The sequence below is a fragment of the Prinia subflava genome, chromosome 12, assembly GCF_021018805.1.
Source record: "Prinia subflava isolate CZ2003 ecotype Zambia chromosome 12, Cam_Psub_1.2, whole genome shotgun sequence".
Taxonomy (NCBI): domain Eukaryota; kingdom Metazoa; phylum Chordata; class Aves; order Passeriformes; family Cisticolidae; genus Prinia; species Prinia subflava.
The window spans coordinates 9520604-9544530 of NC_086258.1; the positions used below are offsets into that span (position 1 = coordinate 9520604).

At 40.0% G+C, this 23927-nt stretch overlaps 1 protein-coding gene across 4 annotated transcripts in view; it reads right to left on the reverse strand.

Annotated features, from left to right (window-relative positions):
* Window positions 1-23927, reverse strand: part of TTLL11 (tubulin tyrosine ligase like 11) — a 35775-nt gene that overhangs the window by 9614 nt on the left and 2234 nt on the right. For 2 of the 4 annotated variants that reach the window (XR_010081942.1, XM_063409158.1), the window contains exons 2-7: window positions 20216-20312; window positions 18768-18901; window positions 13623-14198; window positions 12978-13073; window positions 12341-12459; window positions 1889-2001 (exon numbers count right to left, since the gene is read on the reverse strand). Coding sequence is in view for 3 of the 4 variants with exons in the window: in XM_063409158.1 (XP_063265228.1) it covers window positions 1889-2001; window positions 12341-12459; window positions 12978-13073; window positions 13623-14198; window positions 18768-18901; window positions 20216-20312 (1135 nt within the window). In the remaining variant the exon portion in view is untranslated. The remainder of the gene's footprint in view (window positions 1-1888; window positions 2002-12340; window positions 12460-12977; window positions 13074-13622; window positions 14199-18767; window positions 18902-20215; window positions 20313-23927) is intronic. The other 2 variants (XM_063409157.1, XM_063409156.1) reach the window with 1 other exon arrangement.

A 23927-nucleotide genomic window follows, 5' to 3' on the forward strand; every position in this document is an offset into this window, starting at 1 on the left:
AGCAGCTTCCTCAGAGCAGAGCAGAAGAAAAAAGAGGGAAAGAACCAGCAGAGAGAAGGAGAGAGGATGTCAAGAGTGCAGGAGGAAGGAGCTACAAAGAGCAGAAATACAGCTCCAAGTCCAGCAGCAGTGAAAATGTGAGGGGGATTTTCATCTCCATGTCTACCTTTAAGCTCAGCAGTCACCTAGAAAATAGAAAAGCACTCATTTTTGGGATTTCACTTGTCACAGAATCATGGACTAGTTTGGGTTGGAAGGAACCTTGAAGCCCATGCAGGTCCATCCAGGGGCAGGGACACCTTCCACTGTCCCAGGCTGCTCCCAGCCCTGTCCAACCTGGAACTCTCCCAGGGATGGGGCAGCCACAGCTGCTCTGGGCACCCTGTGCCAGGTTTGGCCCTGAAAACCTCATGGGCCCAGCGAGGAGCTGCCCTGGGGCTGTGGGAAGGGACCGGGAACTCCTCATCTCCAGAGAGCCCTGCCCAGGGTCCCTCCCTTAGCTCCTCTCCCACGGGATTTCCAACAGGCAGGGGAGGAGAGGGAAGCTGAGCCCCACTCTTTAAAGCTGCTCGTTAGAATTAATTGTTTTGACTGGCACAGCTGAGTCAGGCAAATGAATGAAAGGTCAAATATAAGGTAATGCTTCTGTTGCCACACAGACAAAAAGCAAAGCTTCATTTACATACTAATGTCTGACCTCAATACATTAGTTTCTCTAATTCTGCAGCTTATGAAAGATCACTCTTTAGAAATGATCAACTGTGGTGCAGCGTTAAAAAAAAATTAAATTTTAATAAAGCTTATGGAAATGACATCTAAGACTACTTATCTTTTACACATGATTATTAATTTATTAATGTTTCCTCCATCTATGTTTTATTCCTTTCTTTCTGACCAGCCTTAATCTTTATGCAAATACAAGTTGCTAAGGGACAAACAAATTTGCAACTGCTAATTAAAGGCTTCAAAATTTGCAGCATTTTGTACACTTGTATATAAAATTTAGCTGTCAAATTCAGAGTAAAATGGGGTAAGAATCACAATATTAATATTTCTAAGAATGCTTACTTGGTGTATTTTACATTTAGGGCATTGCTAGAAGTATAAATTAAGCAATTTCAGTATCAGCTTACAACTGCTTACCTAATAAAAGAAAATATTATGTTCTGGATTCTGAAGCTATAATTATTCCCTCAGCTGAGCCTCTGTTCTCCAAGCAAGGACTATGTTAACATAGTTAAAAGCAGAGAATATTTTGCATGACAAATCTGTCTGCCCACCCATTTATCAGCACAGAATATGGACCTCCCAAAGAACAGGTAAGTGTTTGTTCCTGGAGCGTGTAGGAAGGAAATACATTTGTGTGCTCATTCACAGGAATAAATCATTTAGGAAACTAAGGCCAAGCCAGAGCAGTGTCTCTGCATTATCAACCATTCATGAATTTGCTTTTATGAAGTAATCCCATTAGTTTTATTTTCACAGAGACTTCCAGCACTCCCAGGATGTCGCAGCGAGCAGTTTCATGGTTTCTCTGCATGTTGTGTGAGTAATCAGCTTTTGTTTCATTCTGGCCACTCGTGAGTGTCATTTGAAGAAAATTAATATTCATCCCTTCTTCACCCTCTGGCAAAGTATAAAAACATCAATAGCACAAGAATTTCCACCTTTCAAAATAATAACATAGTTGCACAAAGATAGAAGTATTAAAAGAATGTCAAACCCACAGAATAAGAGATTTTTTACATTATGTTAGAAAAATTATAGCTCCTACATAGAGTTTATTCAACACTTTGGAGAATGCTTTGAGGCAGGCAAAGCAACCCCAGTAGAGTCCATATTTCAAAGAGCAGAATCAATCAGATTAAATATAAGGATTGATAATCACCACAGTGTTGGCAGACAACGAACTTCTGATCACACCAAATACATTTTGAAAACACAGCAGCTGTCCTGTCTCTGGGAAGCAGAAAATGCTGAAAGCAGAATTTCCATCTCTCTCTGAAAGAAAAAAAAACCCTGCAACTCAGTGAAAGAAATAAATTGGGTAAATCACCTCACGTGGACTTTAAACTTCACCTGCAGCTTCCAAGCCTGACATGGTGTCCCTGAGAAGGGTGAAAGACACGGAGCGCACTGCTTGTTTCACATTCTAGGTGAATCCATGGGTAAAATGTACTCCATAGCTTTGCCATTTGCTTAAGAAAACCAAAATAATTGATTAGGCTGCTGGGAAAGTGAAGCCCAAGCCCCTGCAGCCTGTCAGCAGCCATCAGAGCAGCTCTCACCCGCAGCACCTGCCCGTTCCGGGCTCTCCGTTCCTGTCCCTGGAGTGCTTTTTGTTTGCCACAGCCATCAGTCCCCTTTCTGGGAAGGATGGTTCACTGCCTCTTCAGATTGATGGATTTATTATAAAAATAAACACTTCTCATTAAAGATTAAATAGCTTTTGGCAGAAAACAGAAGACTGGAAAGTTTTGCTGCCTTGCACAGTGTTAATGAGCGTTTCCAAGATGTAGAAACTTGGCGTGGATCCTGCTCTGCTCCACACCAGGGACACAAAGCCACGGATGAGAACATTACTGACATTTTCATTTCATATGCAGAGACGTCTAGAGCTGTGGTTTGATTTCTACAGCCCACCCTAATTCATAGCTTAAATAATTAAAGGAGAAATGCATCTGAGGAGTCTCAGGTGCTGAAAAAACCCAGCTATTTCCTAATTATTAATTGAGATACTTTACTTCCAACTTTCTCCTCTTAAGAATAATGGTGGTATCATTCTGCATTCACTACAGATTTATTACTCTTAATGTATCACAAGCAGTGAATGCTTATGTTATTACCTGCCAGCTATGAGTGCAGCAGAAAATATGGCATTACTGTAATGAAATAATGGATAAGCAATGCAAATCCTGCATCCAAAGCCTTTGTTCCACTGTAGCAAAAAATTATTACAGAACAAAGATCATTAAATATAGTCCCAAATACTTTATTTTCTGTGGAGGTAGCTGTTATTATTCCTAGTAGATTTATTTGTGTTCACTATTTGCTTTCAAGGTACTTATGTGCCTCATTATTTCTCCAGAGTTTCTTTTGTTTCTTTAGAAAAGTGTGCTTGAAAAATAATAATGCAGGATAGTGCAAAGGCAAACCAGCTGTAAGGCTGGGAATACACTGAAATTAGACCACCAAGTGTTTTACAGAACAGAAAAAAACCCACAAAAAACCAAAAAAAAACAAACCCCAAGATATTTCTTCCCATGTGGAAATTATTCTTCGAAAGCAATTGTGCTTATGCTGGGACAGAAAAGGAGCTTTACCCTGTCATCCAAGGGAGCAGAAAGCAGCAGTGCAATTGCATTTATCAGCCTTAATCCTCCTATTAAAGCAGGTGAATTCTCATACACAAAATAACACTCCTGATGATTACACTGCTATTAAGTCATGTGACTTCATGCTTTCATTTTGTGGCAACTGGGTGCTAGGCAGTTTTATTGCTTTCTCAGTGTTTCAGAGACTAGAGACCAATTATGACTTAAAAATAAGCCAATCAACTCTCTTGCTGAAAGATGACTTGCAGCAGAAGTTAAATTATAGAGAACATCACTGCCCCCAATACATTAATTTCTGTCACTCTGTCACTGTAAAAATTTACAGCAGATATAATCTCTTTGAAGGGGGATCAAGTCATAGAAAGTACGAGCCTAGTTTTAAATAGAATTTTAATTTTAATGAAAGCTTCAGGGAATGATGTTTATGCTGCTTATCTTTCATACCTGGTGATTAACTTAATTTATACTTAATGGAAGAGGATATTTCTAATCCCCAGACAGGCTCAACATCTGTCTGTGACTATGTTTTTGGAAGCCTTAAGCTGCTTGTGATTGATGTAATAAAACCAGGATCCTGCAGAACTGACACCTGAAGGATATCAGTAAGAGGGAAAATGTTATTTTTCTGCTCAATGCCTCTGCTTAAGTCAAACCAAAATCCAAGCACTTAATATTGCTGTCCCTTAAAAGCCTGCTTTGCACTCCCTCACCATTATTTGAGTTTGAACAGGGCAATAAGCAAACAGTTCTCAAATATGTTTATGATTCAATATTCACTCATTATGTGCAGTGCCTGAGACACGTAACTTTCTGATGGCCTGAAGCTAATGAGAATAATAAACCTCCTGCAAAAAAACCTGTGAAATAGTCTCCATTTTTTCTTCACTTCTCGTGCCATTTATTTAAACCCAAATATTAGCAAAAACAAAATTTTGCATTTAGCACATAATTGTAACAGGGAAAAAAAAGTCTTGAAATGTAAACATTTTGCCAGAAGAAGATAAAATTTTCAACTTTGTCCCAAAAAATCACAGTACTGTTGAAGAAAAAATAATAGGTATTTCCAGCTGTCATTTACATCTATGTTATTTTAAATTCTAATCCTTACAAGTAAGAAGCTTGCACTGGTGTTCAGGGATATAATCCATGTGTGCACATTCATTTATTCCATTTCCCTGTTATCTGTTACAAGTGTGTGATGTGGCCCAGGAGCCCCACTCCAAGGAGGGATTTGTTTCTTCCCTGAGTGAGGTGATGCACCTCAGCCTGCCCTTGGCTGATCAATTGGTTCTAACATCTTCTAGGCTGCATGAAATCTGATTTTTTGAAATCAATTTGTTCATGGGTTGTGCCATTCCTGAGAGAACACAAAGTACACGACTCAGGAGTCACACGAGGAACTGGAAGATGGAACTGGAGACCAACACAAAGCATTCAAGGCTCCCCCCAGATATTTTTTGCAAAAAATATCACAGTTGGTGTAGTTTTAGTTACACATAACATGGAGATTGTAAAAATGTCAAGGAGACAGGTAAGAAATAAGATATTTTTATACCATATACACATAGCCCTGCTGTACATAGAGATATAAATACACACTATACAACTCCAATTTCTGTTTGTAGTATAAGCCTGTACACTTATGCTATGAAACTGAAGCAATTCAGTATAAGAGAGATTACAGAAAATTAGAAGTTATTGGAGTTTACATTACAGAGCAACTGGGAAAATTGATTTAAAGGCAGAGCTGCTTCTGTGCAGCGCAAACACTCAAGAAGGTGAAAGGGAAAAATGTCAAATTAAATACACATACATACTTCATTTTAGACAAGGCAATTAAGCTAATATTCTGAAAATCAGATTTCATTCAAGAAGCATTTAACTGCAGATTAGTAATGGAAATTGTGCATATACAAAAGCCAGGAAAGAATCCTACGGTCAAGAGTGCAGCTGAATCACTGCTCCTGCAGTAAGAAAACCAGATTATCTTAGCAAGCTACAGGCTACCTAGAGGTGAAGATGATTTTGCTGATAGCAGAAACTCAGCTCAAATGATTAACATATTGAAGTGTCAGGAAAAAACACTTTGCACTCAAACCTAACTATTAATGCCCTTCCTTGTATGAACACAGAAATTCTGTGAACCCCCCTGGACGCACACAGATGTTGCCTTTAAGACAGGGAAAAAAGTGGTTTTAACTTCCAACTACAAGAGCTTTATTGTATTGGAAACTAAAGAGGAAATGATAGGGGTTGGACTGAGATGATCTTTAAGGTCCCTTCCAGCTGACTCCACCAAGCACTTAAGTAAACACTTCAGTAGTTGATGAATAAGGTCAGAATTGCTATTGTTTTATATCCTATCCAATGTAACTGGAGCACATTTCTGACCATATTTAACCTGAATTTTCACTGGTTTCAGCTGAAGCTTCCCGTCAGCAACACCCGGATACAGCAAACATCTGCATGCAGCACAGCTCCCAGGGATGCTTTGAAGTCCTGCTGACTTTCTGGTTTAAAAAACAAAGCAGAGCAACACAAAGCAGCTTACTGTGCTAGAATTCAGTCAGAGCAGGCAGCAGAGGAGCTCCAAGAGCCACACGGCAGTTTGGGAAGGAGGCTCGGACAGCAGAGCTGAGCCATCACTGCTGCTCCTCCTGCCCCAGCCAGAGCTGCTGGGACAGTGCTGAGGGCACAAACTGCAGCTAGACCTGCCTGAAACCAAAACTCCTACCACCAAAACTCACTGACAATCCCCAACCACATACCTGAGTCCACAGATGCATTCAGACCTGCTGCCTCCATGGTTATTTTGATGCCATGTGCAAAGAGATGAAGCAGCCTCCCCTTTATTCCTGACCTCGCTTCTTTTTGGGCAAACTTTGGAGATTACAGGAACTCTTGTGGCTACTAGAGCAAAGTGACATATTTTTTCTTTTCTCTGTATTTTATCACAAAGGCTTTCTTTTTATGTAAAAATAATTGTAAGATGGGAAAAGGCAAAAAAAACCCTTCTTAATGATCTACGTATACTATGGTGCGAATATCTAAGAGATGTAATTGCTACAGCATGTTTTGATGCATTTAAATGTTTGGAAAGTTCAAGTTTCATGGAGACACTTATGACAGGTCACATTCCTCAGTTCATCTCCACTCCTTCCTCTACTGCTCATGAGAAAGAAAAAAGAAAGAAAGGAGATGTCAACAAAAAACTAATTAGATTAGCTGCATCTCAAAGCACTGTGATTCAAGTGTAATTGGCCAAAGTGGTCTCCATTCCCAAGCTGATAGCACAGACCAGAGCTGGGCTCACCCCAGAGCCGGGGGCACTGCACACACCAATTACTGCCAAAGCACACCACGGGCTGGGCCAATTAATTCCACAGTGCTGCAAACGAAACCTTTTCAAATCCTGCAACCCATATCAGCTCTTGTCCATTAAAATTTCCAAATGAGCTGGGGCTGTCATCAGCTCACTTGCTCAGTACATTGTGAGCACTTCCAGCTGTCCCTCAATATGGGGTCATTGCAAGAATTCAGGATGAGACTGGCTCCACTCTGAATGTGCAAGTTCAAGTACAGCCTGTCCAGTCAGGATGGGAGTGCCTGGAATACAACGTGTGAGCAAACACAGACCTGCTTGCAAAACTGGACTGTGAATAACAGCACTTTTTGCAGTGGTGAAGGCTAAAATAAAAATAATCATAAATTAATCTGTATCTATACAAGGAATGTGGTTAGCTATTTTAAGAGAAATATTATTACCCATTATTAACCAATTTTAGTCAATTAAAACATTTCAGATTATAGCCACTTAAAAATTAAAAGATTTATCACCAGATTTAATTATCTTTTTTTTGTGTTGGGACTTCTGCCACAGCACATTCAAATTGTTTGCCAATGTTCTGCCCTGAGTATTGTATTTTCTGTTGGTGTAATACAACATAAGTGGCTCTTAAAACCAATGTAGAACTATTCTGTCAGTCAAGCACTACCAGATCCTTTCCTTTACAGAGGGACATCTCACACTGTAGTTCATAGAATTTCCAATAGGGCCTGTCCTAATCAATAGGAGAAAGGTTAAATGCTCTTAAGGATGTAGCAGATAAATAATTTGAAAAGCAAGAACAGAGAGCAAGGATCAAGATACCACATCTGCTTCACAACACTGAAGAATGTCATTGAGGCAAGTTCTTCTTGAGCAGGATGAGAAATAGCAGTAGAAATAAATACTCTCAACTACAGAAAAACCAAGTTAACATTTCAGTAATCTGAACTGAAGGAACATTGACAAACAGCACATTTAAAAGTCTCCCTCACATGTCTAACTCATCAGAAGCTGCCCGGGCTAATGTAACAGACACGAATTGATAGTGGAGCTGGCAGATTGCCTGATGAAGGACTAAAGCAGAAAGCCCTCCAGGAAAGAGAAAGGGGCTAATTCAATGTGCCTCCAAAGGGCTTTGGCACAGCCAGCCTGAATATGAACGCTGGCTCGTTCTGACTGATGGAGAAAGGAATTGTGTCAGCCTCCAAAATGAACCAGAGGAGGAAGATCAATCTCAAAAAGCCACACATATGAGTTTATACAGTCTGAGGCAGAAATCAGGCTTGGGAGTGAAGAGGTGGTGCTTGAGAGGCATTTGAATAGCTGCAGACCCGAGCAGACTTGCAGGTAAAGGGTGCAGGAATCAGCCCATAAAGTCAATTAGCAAATGGAAACCCAAACACTGGCACTTCCATAGCTGCCTTGATTACATGCTGATTTTGACAGGCACTAAACTCACTCCATGTAATGCAAAAGGCACTGACAACCCTGAGTAATGAATCCCTGAGGATCACAATGCAGTTGCTCACAGCAGTGGAAACTCACACACATTACTGAGGAACAGCCATTATTTCCTGATCAGTGATAACTGCAGCCCCAGCATTCCCCATCCAGCCTCTCCACATGGCTGTGCACCGAGTTTCTGACCCTCTTCATCCACCCCTGTCACACAATCATAACCTTACAATGCAGATAGTGAGATAAACACAGTAATAAATGGCAAGAATGACTTTATCATCAACAAAATCTAGGCTAATCATACTCTCGAGACATCTCTGCACAGTGTATTTTCATTTTTCCATTAAACATGACTCTGACATCAGGGGAGGTTATGAAACTGAAGAAAAATATCTGGAAAATAAATGGAATACAGCTGAACAGGTGATTTCCTGACTTTCCTCAAGAAAGTACAAAATTTCTCCTCAACATCAAGAAATTAAAAACAGCATTAGGATTTGGAAAATGTCTTTGGAACATACAAAAGACTGACCAGAAATTAATTCATGTTTTTATTAAATACAGATCCCCTTCTCCTCCTAGAAATTATTCACTTTTTCCCCTCTCATGGAAAGAGCAAAAGTTGTGTAATCAACACGGTGGAAAAAATGAACCATCTTGTTTTGTGCAAGAAAAGAGGAAGATCTTTTGTGTAGCAAGTTATACAAAAAGCTTGTTTTGACTGAATTTCTTCCTAACACCAAAAGAATAAAATAAAAAAGTCAGTCTGACAGACATTAATATTTACAGGGTGCTCTCAGAACAGAGTGACATTAGCCAATGTTTGCATGCTGATCTTGCAAAAATTTGAGAGCAACCACATTGGGGTTCTTCCTGCTCAGGAAATTAGTTAATCATATTTGACATTTGCTAGAGCCACAGGACCCAGAGAAGAGAATTGTACCTGACATATTTTAAAAAGAAGGGGAAAAAAAATAATCAGAACATCACAAATAAATTTCAAGGCTGGTTTCAAATGGAAAAAAGCACTGCAGAGAATAGCACCCAAGAAAAGATAAACTAGCAATGAAACAGCAAGGGCGTGATAGGTAATAAACCAAAAGCATTCAGTTTGGAGGGCACAAGGAATTGATTGTTTTTCTAACAGCCATAGATTAAATTACATTTCATTTCCAAAGTGTTTCAATTCTTTCTTCTGTCAGTGGCTATTTCAGAGCTGAATAAAAGTCATTTTATTACTTAGGGGGCTGCACCTCCATCATCTCTGGCAAGGAAAAAGCAGATTTTATCCCATGAGCAACTCATATTTCTAATGGCACCTATGCCATAGCGCTATGATTTCTTTATCAAAAGAATAAAATGGCTCTTTTCTATCTTGAAATATGTAAGAAACTAGGCATGGAAATGCAAGAGATCACACTAGGACACAGAGTAAACAACAGCAACCAAAATACAAAGGAGTCCCTATTGCTGGAGTAATTAGCATTAATAAACTAGGGCATAAATATTTTTGACAGGACAGGAAAGAGGGTCATTAGCATTTTTGGGATGATATAAATGTTCTTCCTATAACATGCTGAGCAGTCCTGCTCCAAATGATCCTCCCAGCTTTTCTTTATACCTCCAAACATCTGACATCCAGTGGAGAATAAACAGCATTTACATGAGACTGAGACTCCTTTCTGTTCCTCCAATCAATGCAATTTGAGGAAGAATAAATTGCTAATAATTAAACAAACAGTGAAACTAAAACCTTTTTACTACTATCAAGATTCCAAATTAGGCACAGAAAAATAGAAGTTTGCAAAGCTTTTTGAAATGGATTTTCTGTTGGAGGCACAACATCCACAATGATTTGCATCAGTGATTATCTTAATTAAACTGCTGTTTACATAAGTAACGTTGATTTACTTTACATGTTGTTCAGTGTCATTAGACCATTCATTTAATTGTGCAAATTTCCTTTAGCTGAAGCCTTCTCCCACCTTCAGCAGGCTGTGAACAGCACCTCTGTTGTAAGGAGTGAATCCAGAGCAAGTTTAATAATTACTGCACAGGTTTCAGTCACACAAATCACAAATCTCCAGCACGTCAGTGGTCTGGATGTTTGCCACCACCTACTCATCCTTAAAATCCATGAAAACAGCACTGCCACAGAGACAGAGCAAAGATCCATTTGCAAAAATCACCTTCCATGGCATTTTATTAAATGTTTTAATTTCTTCATGACGAGCAAAAGTTGAGTTCTGCATTAAGTGACTTAAAACTAGGAATAGATCAGTTCTGCTGTGGAAGAAAAGCCACCATGTATATTTAAATACATTGATCTGAACATGTATCACCACAGATTTTCTATCACTAATTGCTGGCAGTGCCAAGAGAATTTACCAGCAACCCCTGCATGTAAAGACTGGACTTGTGTTGGAAAAATTAAGAGATATGTATGGAATGAAAAACTGATCTTATTCTGCTTAAATTTTTTTTCAATATTATACACCACATGATAGGAAGGAGGAGAAAAATATCAAAACACTGTGAAGATGAGGGAAAATTAAACTAAAAAAAATCCTGAGCTATTAATCCTTCCTGATAATGAAGTACTTCAGGATGACTTCTAAAACTCACTTTCATTTAGATGCCTCATTTATTTTAATCTGGGAGATAATTAGAAGGAAATCAAATTCTCCACAGCAGAATATTTACCTGAGATGCAGCTCAAACTTCTCAGTATTTCCCCTGTGTGTTCAAACTCTATGTTATATATATTGCTAAAACCTTACTGAGATTAATGTCCGTGACTTCATTACCATCAAAATCTGAGTCTATAAGGCTTGCTGCAGGTCAGCTGTCAGAACAGCAATTCTTTCAGATTTTTTTTCTATCAATAGGCCAAGTTTTGCTCAGGAAATTCCACACAGTGTCCCCAGCTCAGTAAAATGCACCTGGCAGCAGAAGGGGTGAATGCCAGGGGAGGGATGGGCAGTTGGCACACGAGTTCCTGCACATCCTCACCAGCAGGCCCCAGGGCACTGCCCTGTGCTGGCTGACTCAGGGTGCACACACACAAATATTCCTCTCCAGGATGCTCTGGGAACCAGACTGCCCTGGAAGAAAAGCTGCACCACTGATGAATCCAGTGGTTTATCTCATCACCAGCTAATCCTGTTAGAAATTATTTAGCACTCAAAATGTATCGAAGAAGAATCCTCAGCTGAATGAGTCTTCCCCACACACTGGCATCCTTTAGCAATTTATTTGTAATTATCATTTGCCTTTTTTCCATATCTAATATGAAGTTAATGAATGCCTGACATAACTTCAGCAGAAAAAAAAGCCATGACTAGTTACATAATTACAGGTTTAAAAATGATCTTTTTCAGCTCTATGCACTGAAGTAATCTTTAAGGGTAGAGGTTAAGTACAGGCAACACAGAATATAAATTGCTTTGGAAAATGTTCTGTACAATGACCACAGCAACCTCTCCATGTGGCACTGCCTTTGAAGGAAGAGTTTGATCTCATAATAATATTGCAATAATACTTGGTATTATCAGTCATGTCTTGTTCATGGGCCTCTGTCTATAAAAGGACAGCAAATTTGCACTTGAAATCATTACAGAATGTGAATAACATTTCAGGTTACCACTAAGTGCCAAGAGAAGAGCAAAGTGGATACTCTAGCATGGAGGCAAACCTATGAGCAAGAATTTATAGCGAAAAAACAAAAAAGAAAAAAAATCGCCCTTTCATGTCTTCAAAGAACTGCTTAAAATAAAGTGTTTCATCAAAAAAGAAGATATTATTCAAAAAAGAAGATATGATTTCTCTGCCTGATCCCACCACAGGCATTCCTCTGCTACCTGCTGCAGGCAGCTCTTCTCACTTCAAGATCATAGATTTAACTGTGTTTATTATCACAGATTAAGGAAGCAATTTTTAAATACAATATTCATACTTCTCAGCTCCAATGGGGCAATTCATTCAGAGTAATTTGTGACTTTCAAACAAATTAATATCTCATTACTGTTTTGAATAAAAAAGAGGCCTCAAGTAGAAGGACAAATAAATAAATCTGAGTTACTAAACTGTGATATTACAGGGAAACTGGAATATCCTGGTTTACTATCAGCTTGTGGACCTTCTCAGGAAAAGGAAAATCTTATTTTTCTATTTATTGCAAGGCGCTGATGCAAAAACCAAGGAAAATCAACACACTTACTGAGTATCTTTCCTCTTCTTTTTCTGAGGGTCCACCAGCCGCAGAGTGTCTCTGATGACAGCAACTTTCACTTCTTCATCAACAGGGCTTGGGACATTTTCAAATACTCCAGGAGAAAGCTGCACATCACAGAGGGATGCAATTATTCACTACAGAACTAAGGGTGATTTATTCCACATTTGCTCAAACTTCATGCACTTCATCCATATTTTAAATACACTATGATGGATTACAGAATACTCCTTCAAGGATGCACAAATACCTTCTCATTTTCAGTAGAATGTTACAACAAATTTCTCTAGTAAACTGAAATATTAAAGAAAAGATTGTTGCTGATGTTATCATTTATATTATGTATACAAACATGAAAAAGATTATTAACAATCCCCTAAACACAATTAACGACTGCAGGAGATGGTGAATAAATGCATTTATGACAGAGATGATGGAGAGCTTTCACAATTCCAATAAGTCACATTTCCTATGTATAAGATTAGCAATGATTTCAAAGCAGAAAATTACAGAGAACCTTGGAGGTTTCATATTAGCAGACAGCTTTCATCTTTCAAACAAGGAAAAAAGCCCAGAAAACCCAACCTAAGCAATTTCATTCCAGTATCACATTGAGAACTCTTACCTCTTGCTCGTGTTCTATTCTCATGCTGGGGTTTGCATTTACTTCCAGTAATACGGGCTTCAAGTTTTTCATCAGGAGAATGTCAAACCCTAAAATCTGGGCATAACAAGCAATATGTTACTCCAGTTCTACTCAGAGTGTTCCACAGAATGCAGTGTTTGTCCATATGGCAACACTGAGGAGGAAGAAACATTGGAGGGGCAGAAGAGAAGTCTCAGAAACTCTGCACAGTGCTGAGTAAGTCCAGAAGCCACTTGTGTCCCATACCAATGGCTCCTTTCACACCACCCCATCCCTAACACCGCATCTGCCAACAGGGAATGCTGGCACCCCTGAGGAGGGGGCTGAAAACTGCCAGGATCAAAACCGTGTTAGGAACCTGCAAAGCTTCACTTCTAACTTGTACAAGATGGAATCTGGAGTGAGTGCTGTCACTGACAAACCACAGCCAGTGAAAATTCTCTGTGTCTGCTTAGGGCTGGCAGTAACACAGGTCAGGAGGCTGAGGTTTGACTTGGGTGAGGAGCTCTGAGCTCCCTCCACTGAGCAGCACCACAACCAGAGAAACCTTCCAGAAAATTAAACACCCAGAAAATTAACCTGTGCATAGAAATAACTGCATTCCTGGCAGAAATTCCAACTTACCTGGAAGCAAGTTGGCCCAGGCTTTCCTGCTGGTATGTCAGACTGATAGTAAACCTTCAGTTCTGGTGTCAGTGCAATAATTGTTTTAATCACCAATGAAATGATATCTGACCAGAGCTTTTTGACATCAGCTCCTCTGGAAGACAGTCTGCACAGAATGCTTGAAAAAGTCCTCTTGCTGCCAGTGTTTACACTTTCAGAATGGATGAAATTCCCACTATGAATATTCAGTGAATAGTTGGTTAAGTGCATAAAAACCTGGTGCAAATTTTTGAGAGTGGGTTCTTGATAGGGCTCTGTACAAAACCTAGAAAGTCCATCTTTGGCTATATAAATCTCTAAGGGTTCTAAGGATTTCAGCAGGACGTAGAGACGAATATCAAATTTGAGTTTGTCCACGAGCAGGGGTTTGCAGATGTACTCCTGCACCACGGCGGGCCGGCTCGGGATGCTCCCGGTCAGCCTGATGTCGCTGGGGTCTTTGATGAGGTAGATTCCATCCCCCTGGCAGCCCCCATCAGGCTTCACTATGAACGTGGGCTTCCAGGAGGGGTTGCTGTCCTTCATCATTTGAACCTGGAAGGAAAAGCATTCCAGTGAGAGGCACCAACTGGGGAAGGGAAGAAGGGCTGTAAACAAAAATAAATAAAAATAGCATGATCACATCACCAGAGTAGTAAACACCATGCAGAAAAAGGCAGAAGATGAACAGTGCTGACAAGCACAAGGAGAATAAAAAAGGCACACAGTACAGATAAAACGTCATTTTATTTAACAATACATTGTATAAATCATTTCAGGAACTTCTTTTTAATGTTCTGTTCCAATTTACAGAAGGAAATGGGGTATATCTCATGAGATCCATTTTAGTAGTCACTAATGTATGTGAAACTGCAAAGTTAAACTTTCATGCTGCATTTTGAACAAGTACTGACAAAGACAATCATTAACTTAAGGAAAGGTCTATTATTTATTGAGGTAAGAATGGAAATACTACCAGAAGAAGGAAAACTGAAGTAAAAATTTGTCACTAACAATATGTTTTTCCACCACTGAAAATATTTCACCATCAGATACCCATTGTTAATAAAACTGGGGAATGCTGAACCATGTACAGGTGTAACTATGTCACTGACACATCTGCTGAATATCAGAGCTTTTGTGTTATGTGGCTATTTCCTGCTACCTAAATAAATTCTAGTTTATTTATTACTTGTACAGTGAAAGTCAGAACTGCAGATGTGGAGATGCCTCAATCAGAAATGAAATTGAGAAGGAAAGCAGCTGAAGGAATGCAGGATGTATAGCAGCAGGTTTATCAGCTACTCATGGGATTCAGGACAATAAAGCCCTCAAAACCTCTTCCTTCCAAAACAGAGGGATGTCCCAGCACTGACCACTCCCTTCTGCACTCCACATTTTAGGGCCCAGCCCTGCAGCCACTCTCTCTCTCCCTCAGCCAGGCACGTGCTGGACCCAGTCAGAGATCTGGTTTTACCCTGTGGCTCACCAGCAGCAACTGGAGACCGACTTTGAGAAGCCTGAGGACACAAGCTAAGAAAGAAAGAACAAATCGGTTCCCACCATCGGCCCTGGAGAATGAAAGAGGAAAAAATCAGCCCACAGGAAAAGGCTGAGCACGGTCAGATCATTGTGACAGCAGCAACCTCTGCTGTAAACAGCAGGCTGCTGACCCCAGGAGAGGCCCAGCTCTGTCAGCAGTGACATTCCCAAGGCCTCAAGGACTTCTGGCTCCACCCTGCCCAGTTATTTATTTCACTGACAGTCACACTGCGAAAAGCAGAAATTCAAGATCCATTATCCAGACTAGGATTTTCCTCACGGACAGGTGTCACACTGACTCAGTGACAGATCCTTCTTCAAAATAGGTCACTCTGAGGGATAAAACGCCTCAGTGGAGGTCAGGCTTACATAAATGGCATGTGGATAAATAGATCCGAGTAGATCAGCAGGCCTAGATGAGCAAAGAAGGAAAGCAGGATTTATGTCCTAGTCTTTTTACCACTATAGAATAATCTTCCCCCGATGTGACATTACCCTGCAGAGCAGAGGAGTTCTCTGGGTCGCTGCTGTTGAAGTCAGCACCTCAGAGAGACACCTGGATAATCTGAGCCCTCAGGACCAAACCCTCCCTGCTGTGCCTCCTGGTGAACACACAAAGTGCCAGTCGTGCCCTCCTGGGGCAGCAAACAGTGAAGAACCTGTGTGACAGCAGGTGGAAGAATCTGCCCCCAGTCCCCCGCCTGCTGTCCACCCCACAGGCTGCGTCTGCTCTGCCCCAGCAGCACCTTTCCAAAAGAGAAGATGCTTTCCAAAAGAAATTATGCTTTCCAAAAGAAATTATGTTTTCCAGAAACTATTGCTGAAGATGCAAAAGAACCTGCCCTTCAAAATATTGCACTCTAACAATCACTGGTCTCTGAGATCTTTCTTCTCTTAAAGTAGAAAGCGTATAATTTTCTCCATCATTTTCTATTCCATTTTTTAATGGACTGAAAGGCCTGGATATTATTCAAGCTTTGTAGTCCATCAAAACCTACACATGGCAGATGAAGATAGGCTGGTGGGGAAAGGGGGAATCATAATCCAGAGTCAGTCTCAGTCTGTTTTTCAGCAGATTTACTGTCTTGAAGAAAACAGATGGTTTCTTGATCTTCAAGGAAATTCCCAACAGTCGTCTTCAAATTCTCCACAATCCCCTCAACTATATTCTTTCAAATTCTCATTATGAGGGGGCTTGTCCAGACTTAGAAAATTCAGTCATGTAGGAAAATGAGTTTATATGCAATGAGATATTTCTGTTCCTTCTGACAGAAGGAAATTATCTTTAAAAAACACGTTAACCATTTACAGTTAACAGCAAGAGAAGAGGCTGGTGAAAATCTGCAGGTTTGGCTTTCATGAGGAAGCACAGCAGGCTGAATGAATATAGTATTCTGGGGAAAATGCATATAATGGGCTATAAGATCTGACAGCACAAAGACTGGAATATTCATGCCTATGCCTAAAAGGTACCCAAAAGCTGAAAACCTGATTAAACCACTAAAAATATGCTGTGCTGGAAATTAGACCATCCAAATTAGATTCTTATTAAAAATTAATCATACTGGCCTATTCATCATCCTCACAGACAACACAAAGAAGGAAGGAGGAGACCAATCCCAGTCCTAGTTTGAATCACAAGCTAGTCACTCTGCAGAAACTGGAATTTCATGTTAGAAATAAGTCCTTAGCACACATTCCAATGGATTCTTCCCTGCTAGTGAAGGAGCAATGACTGCAGCACCTGAGATTTTCTTATCTGTAATTATCTTTTGTTACAGTGACATGTTAGGTACAAAATGCTTTAGAAAATAAGAAACTGGTGAATATTGAGAAAAGATAAATATTTACTTAGGAAAATGAACTTTTAAGCCCTTGATGAAAACACCTATCACCATCCCATTTCAATACAAATAACATTAAGGGAACTACCTTTTTGTTGGTATTTCCAGTACGAAGCTCATCCACCACAACTCCAGTGCAGTTTTCTCAATTACTGGCTTTTAAAGCACAGAAGATTAATATTAGATTACCTGTAGTGTTTTCTACCTGAATCTAGGTATATGGGCAAGCTGACAGCATTTGATTTCATTATTGATAGATATGTATGAAAAAGTTCACTATCATGACTTACAGAAGTGAGGCACGATAAGGATATTTGAGAGTGACATTGTTTTGAAATGTTGTAATGAATCGGGGGGGGGGGCAGGAAGATTTAAAATCTCAAGGAATTTCTTCTTTCAATAATCATTTCTATTACGGGCTAAATCTCACAGGTGATCATTTCTCATCAAGCCCTTTGCAACAAAATCCTACACTACAAACAGCACCAAACCATCTTCTCATGTCTAACCTCCAGCTGCACTGACACAATTTGGGTTTTGATAATTAACATATTCCAGAGTGCTGCAGTTCCTCCAGGGACATGTCTGACATGCAGGCCACCACCAGGGCTGTCCCCACTCGTCTGTTGTGAACAAGCTGAAACGCAGACTCACAGAGCTGCTGGATTTGGCAGCATTAGGGTTGCAAAGCAAACAAAACCACATATGAACAAATAAACAACAGAAAAGACTGGAGAACTCCTGCTGAGACTCACCAAACTGCAAGTGAAAAGTGCTCTGAACTTTTTATGGCTCACAGGGGGTTAGAATGTTTGGGGTTGTATTTTTCCTTGTTCTGGAGGGGCTACACCCCGAACTTGCGTTAAGTAGAACACAAATTCTTACAACATCAAATATAATGTTTGATAACAAGAACTATGCTTTTCTCCAACACAGATGGAAGAACATATGCAAAGGAAACTCCTAGGAGTGTGTTAGTGGACATCTGTTCCTCTTGGAACACGAGCGGCGGCAGCGTTTGCAGCGGGAGCAGCGCAGCGCTGGCTCGCAGTGCCACCTGCTGCCAGCTCGCAGTGTCACCTGCTGCCAGCTCGCAGTGTCACCTGCTGCCAGCTCGCAGTGTCACCTGCTGCCAGCTCGCAGCGCCCAGCGGGTCACCTGCAGCCCGGCCTGGCACTCCCAAAGGTTCCAACCCACCCACCCCTCCTGAGCCTCTGCCTCCCAGCCAGTGCTGATCCACCTCTCCTTTCACAGACCGGTCTGACAGCGGTGACTCACTTGAAGAGTATCCATTAAAATATGTTAATGAATTCAATTGGATTATGGATACGGTAATTAGCTAAAGGGTTGCATCCAGTACAAGATACTAAAGTATCTTTAGTAAAAATTATCTTTTACTAAAGTATCTATTAGTGAAGTATCTTTTACAAGTACTCTTTAGTACAAGAGTCTGCTAAAGCCCAGACCTTTCTTCTCTCCTATTTCCAAGCAGAGCATAGTCCAGGATGCAAGAACACCCTGGGCAAGTCAGACAGGGTCAAACAAACACATACAGTATTTTAAAATATTTGTAATAACAGAACCAAACACCAGCACACAGCATCACTCTTTAAAAAAAAGAAAGCTGAAGAAGAATGGCATTTTATTACATTCTGAATATTCAAACAAACAGCAGTTTGACATGAGATGATGTGAGTGCATTTAAAAAGGATGGAACAAAATGATCTTCAGAAAGTACCTCAGCCACAAAGAGGGGCAGTTCTTCTGGCAGAATCCAGGACCGAGGGTAGAAGTTGTACTCCAGAGGAAACAGATCTTGCATTGTTCTCATGGCCCGACTCAGGGTGATTTTCCGAACCGTCTCCATCATGCCTGGGAGGAGAACAAAGTCACAAAAACCCCACCCTGAAGTCTCATCCTAACAGTAAATGTGTCATTTTAGAGTACCATTACTCATCTGGTCATTACTGTCAATAAAGCTGAACATCTTTTGAGATTTAAAATCTGACACAATACTTGTGGCATTCCCCTGCCATATTTACTATTGTATGTGTTTCTGTATATTAGAAAAAATTAATTCTCAAAAATACAGATCAGAATAAAAGACAGCTTCAGTCAAATATTAACTAGTGACTTTGCCATAATCCAAAATTATTTTTTCTAATCTATCATTCCAGGAATAGGTACAAATGTAACTTAAATGTAATCAACCATTTGTATTTACTTTGCAGTTATCTACGTATCTGCATCACAAAGAAGAGGTTATTTTGTGAACAGCCAAACAAACATTTGCTGAAGTCTTATGTCCATTGGGAACATGACTAAAAAGCTATTTTTATGAAAAAGTTTCTGGTAAAACCCTGCATCAAATTAGCACAACATTCCTGGAAATCGGGAATGGCTCTGGTCTGATTCCCGTGCAGCCACCAGGTAGAAACCAAAATACAGACAGGTAACATTCACCTAACACAAATTTAAACCATCAGAAAACAACAGCATCCCACCCCTGAGTGGGAACTTCCCTCAGGCAGGAGAAAGTCGGGGTAAATAAAGCCTGGAGTTCGATATCTGAGGTTCTTATGCTCACAGCACACTAACAGCAGCCATAAATCTGAAGTAAAGGGCTTAGATAAGTCAATACCTAAGCTTTTAGCTCTTATTTAGAGAGATCTCAACAGGGATTAAATGAGAAAAAAAGGAGCTTAAAAAAGTAGAAGAGTCATCATAAGATGAGGACTGACATGAACTCTGCAATATTAAAAAATCCATTTAAGGAATTCTGCTTCGAGCTTCTCCCTGAGATAAGCCAGAGTACGAAACAAAACAGATTCTTTCCACTTTGAATCCAAACCAAATCCAGAGATACAGCACCGTTATCAGTGCCAGATAACACACAGTAATTGCATACTTCACTTAAATCATAGCCTAACACTCTTCTTTTTCCTAACTTTACGTGTGTGTAGTATTCTTCTCAACAAAACCACTTTCTTTCCAAAACAAAGTTCAGTTCAGAAATTACTCAAGACACCCACTTTGATATCCTCACCCCCTCCCAAACCCAGTAATATGCCAAATACACTACCAGCTGATTAGGCAGATAATTCACACTAAAAACCACTAAAACACAGAGCTAGGTCAAATAACGCTGTTTTTAAAGCATTTAAACTCCAAGGAGAAGTGAAGTACCTGGGAACTTGTTGACTTGCCCTGAGAAGATGTTGTTGTCATGAAAGGACACCCCGTGCCAGTAGATGTCACACGGCAAGCGGCGCCCAAAGGGAAACTGCAAAAAGAGCAGACAAGAGTGGGAATATCCCTCACTCCTGCCTTTCCTACACATCCTTCTCAAGCACAAACCAGCTCAATTATTAGGGCTAAAATTAGCTCTAATAAATTAAAATTAAATCCGCTCACTGTTAGAGTGAACTAACGAAGAGGTTTCTAGAAACCAAACCCAGATGACTGAGGCATGGGCTGGACCAAGAATCCTTGAGCTGCTGACCAACCACAAGTTATAAATGTAAAGTGGACACTCAAAGCAAGAGATTTAAATGCAATAACTGTTATTATTCATTTATATATATCCAGTTGTAAGTATTAATTTGTACAGTATTAATTCCTTTCTGGTACTAATAGCCTGTAATTAAAATAAAAGCTTGCAATTCAATTAATCATTCGTTGAGCATATATATTCCCACTATCAAGAACTAAGGCGATTATTTCAACAATATTAAATGTTCCAGGTTCTCTTCCCATTCATGCAAGATTTCACTGTAAATTGAAAAACTGTAGTTTGTTTTCTATTATCAAAAAGATCACCTTTTTTAGGCAGTCTGAAGAGCTTGGAAGCAGCACTGCCAATTACTGAGAGCAAGTTTCTAATAGCAGTAAAGTGGTGTATAAAAAACCCAATTAGTTTTGTGGAAAGAAGGTGCTCTTCTTCACATTTATTCTCTTTGACACAGCCCCATTTATCAGTCCAAAAATCCCTGTTTTATCTGCAGCTCCTTGAAGATGCCATTTAACTACCAGATGGAATACAGTCACAGGAATAGCTTCTATTACTAGGCTACGTCTTTTTCAAATAAATCTGCTATATTTAGCATCTTAGGACACATTTGCATTAAACATCTACCACCCTCATCACCCAGTGCCATTTACTTATTGAAAGAACCACAGTATTTTGCAGAAACTTCTCGTTCTTTACTTGAAATATAATTTTTCTTATTTTAAAACATTTCTTTATGCAGTGGATCATTTTTCTTTGAGCATGACAGAAAAAAGAATTGCATAAACCTTTTGAGTGCATTACTTTATTTGCTACTTTAATTAAAATTTCAGTTTCCTCAGTAAATAGTCTTGAAAAATTAATTTAAAATGCTAATTGAGCAATGCATCCTTTCCGTTTCCTTACTGGCAGGGATGAGAAACCCAATTTAACAAGAGCCAGTGGATTCCACACTCATTTCATTATTATTCAGCCTGCAAAATCTGGTTTTGTACAAGTGAAAATTAATTCTGTTGGGCTCTGAAAGACAATCAGTGGCCTTAACCCCTCTCCACAGGTATATCCAGAATACAGATGCAGCATTCGGTCTCAGAGTGCCCTTCCCACTAAAACCTGAACAATTTATTTATTTATTAAATGAAATTGAAATGAAAGGAACAAAATTTGCATTTATATAACACCTTTCATCTACAGAGGATATCAAAGCCCTCTACAAACACTGCACAGAAATCATTTCACAACAGAGGAGGAGCGAGCAGCTCTGGACAGGACGATGGAAGCACCGCACCCCTTGATGGAAATTTGGGACAGCACAGCAAGGGCCCTGCTCCTGAGGAACCAAAATAATCTGGATTTACCCAATAATGGGATCAAACTCACCTCCTGAATGAGCTGGGCAGGACCCTGTAACCTCTGCACTACACTTTATGTAAGAGTGGTGATGGAGAGGAGCCAACAAGTTTGATTATCTGGCGCCTCTGGCAGTGCCAGGCACATATAAATTAATCCTGCTGTGGTGGGAGAGGCCTTTGCACCACATTCCCAGCTCCTGGTGTGGGGCAGGGGCTAAAAAAGAAAGGTGGCTGGAGCTGTCCTTTTTTAAAATCTTTTAAATCTTTTTTAGTCAGATTTGGGCAACATTTGTCCGAAAAGAATAAACAAGGAGCCATGAAGAGAATAGAGCTGTTTCCACAGCTTTGACACCATTAATAATCCATCACAGTCAAATCTGTCTGACAGGTCATTTCTACCTTTGGATTAGAAGCCAATAATTTAAATTGTCTCACAGGTCACATCAGTCTGTTCCATCATGTTTAATGACAAGTTAAATGACTCGTCCTCCACTCAGCTTTTCCCAGCATAAAACCTGAAACTCTCCCTTCGCCTCCGTGCAGCTCCGGAGCAGCCAGACAAATGAAATGCTCAGCACTGGGATATTTGATGCCTGGGACATCTGCTTCTTCCATTTTCCTGCTAATTGAAAGCTTGCTGAAGAAATAATTTATTAAGTGATGAACAAACTGGGGATGCAAGCTCAATTTGTGCCCATTATTTCATTTGGCGTATCATGTTCATTTGAAGAACCCGACACGCTGGATCAGACGGCCCAGCCTGAGCTGGCACACGCATGGAAACTCTGCACTCTTCTCAAAAGGTCCATACACACAGACTTATCAAATCTGATTGTTTCATTTACTCAGAATTCCCACAGCTGAGAAAAAAAGTTGGGGTTTTTTCTGTATTTTGGTTCTGGTAACAGAATCTCGATGGTCAGTTTGCCCTCTTGCATTCCTTCACCTCTCCCCACATATCAGCGCCACAGAATATTTCACCAATATTGCCAATGTTTAGAGTATTCTTCCCTTTTTTGTGTCTTATAATGACATTCACCATATGTCAGTTCACTAATGAATAACAAAATAACAGAAAATGGCTATGTGACACTGTGAGAATGCTATACATTAGATAGAAAAAGTCATGGATCAAAAGGTGCCTACTTGGAAAAGCACATTATACTGTCTCCTCCCAACAAAATATTCCAGCCAGCACATCCAGCAGCAAACAGCAGAAATTAAACAAAAGCAAGAATAGGAAAATCTAAAAGAAGTAGAGAAAAGTATCTAAAGTATTACACAAGGGATAACGTGGAATAGCAGTCCCTGACACATCAGTATTTAAAATACATGCATTTCATCACTACTTCCAGGTTTTTTTCTTCATTATTTTCATGGATCCTGGAAGCAACACCCGTGTTCCCTCTGCTGGTGCTGCTGTAGCAGTGCACCCAGCTCCGAGGCTCTGGCCATCCCTGACAGTGGCCTGAACAAGTATTTTACTGCTATTTCTCTAAACGTCTGGAAGGGAGAGCTTTCAGAATTACATGTAGCTTGAATAAAGAGTTTTCCTTGCATTTATCCTCTCAATTTTGATAATTTTTCTCTTCAAATCTTGACCAGATCTTATTAACCTATTTATAAACTGAAGCTAGACAGCAATACATGACTTGTTTACAGGGAATGAGTTATCAGCCCCCAGATGGTGCAGTCAAGCACCACAAAATTCCATATTAGGCCTCTTCTTCATTAAGAGAAAGTGGCCAGAGGAGGAAGCAACAAACTAAATGAAAAACACTGACCCAAGAAAGAGATGAAGGGGAGAGGATATTGAGGAAGGCAGGGAACAAAGAGAGATGAAGGCAGCAGCAATTGCTGTAGGGAGATGCAAAGCAGGAAGGAAAAAGCTGATTAATGCAGCACAGAGATTCATGAGAGGAACAAGAGCTTGTGAAACAAGTCAATTAGTAGGAAAGACTATCAAGTGCAAGACAAATGCAAAACAGTGAAGTCTCAGGAAACTATAAAGGCAAAATTAACCACTAAGTGTGGCTCA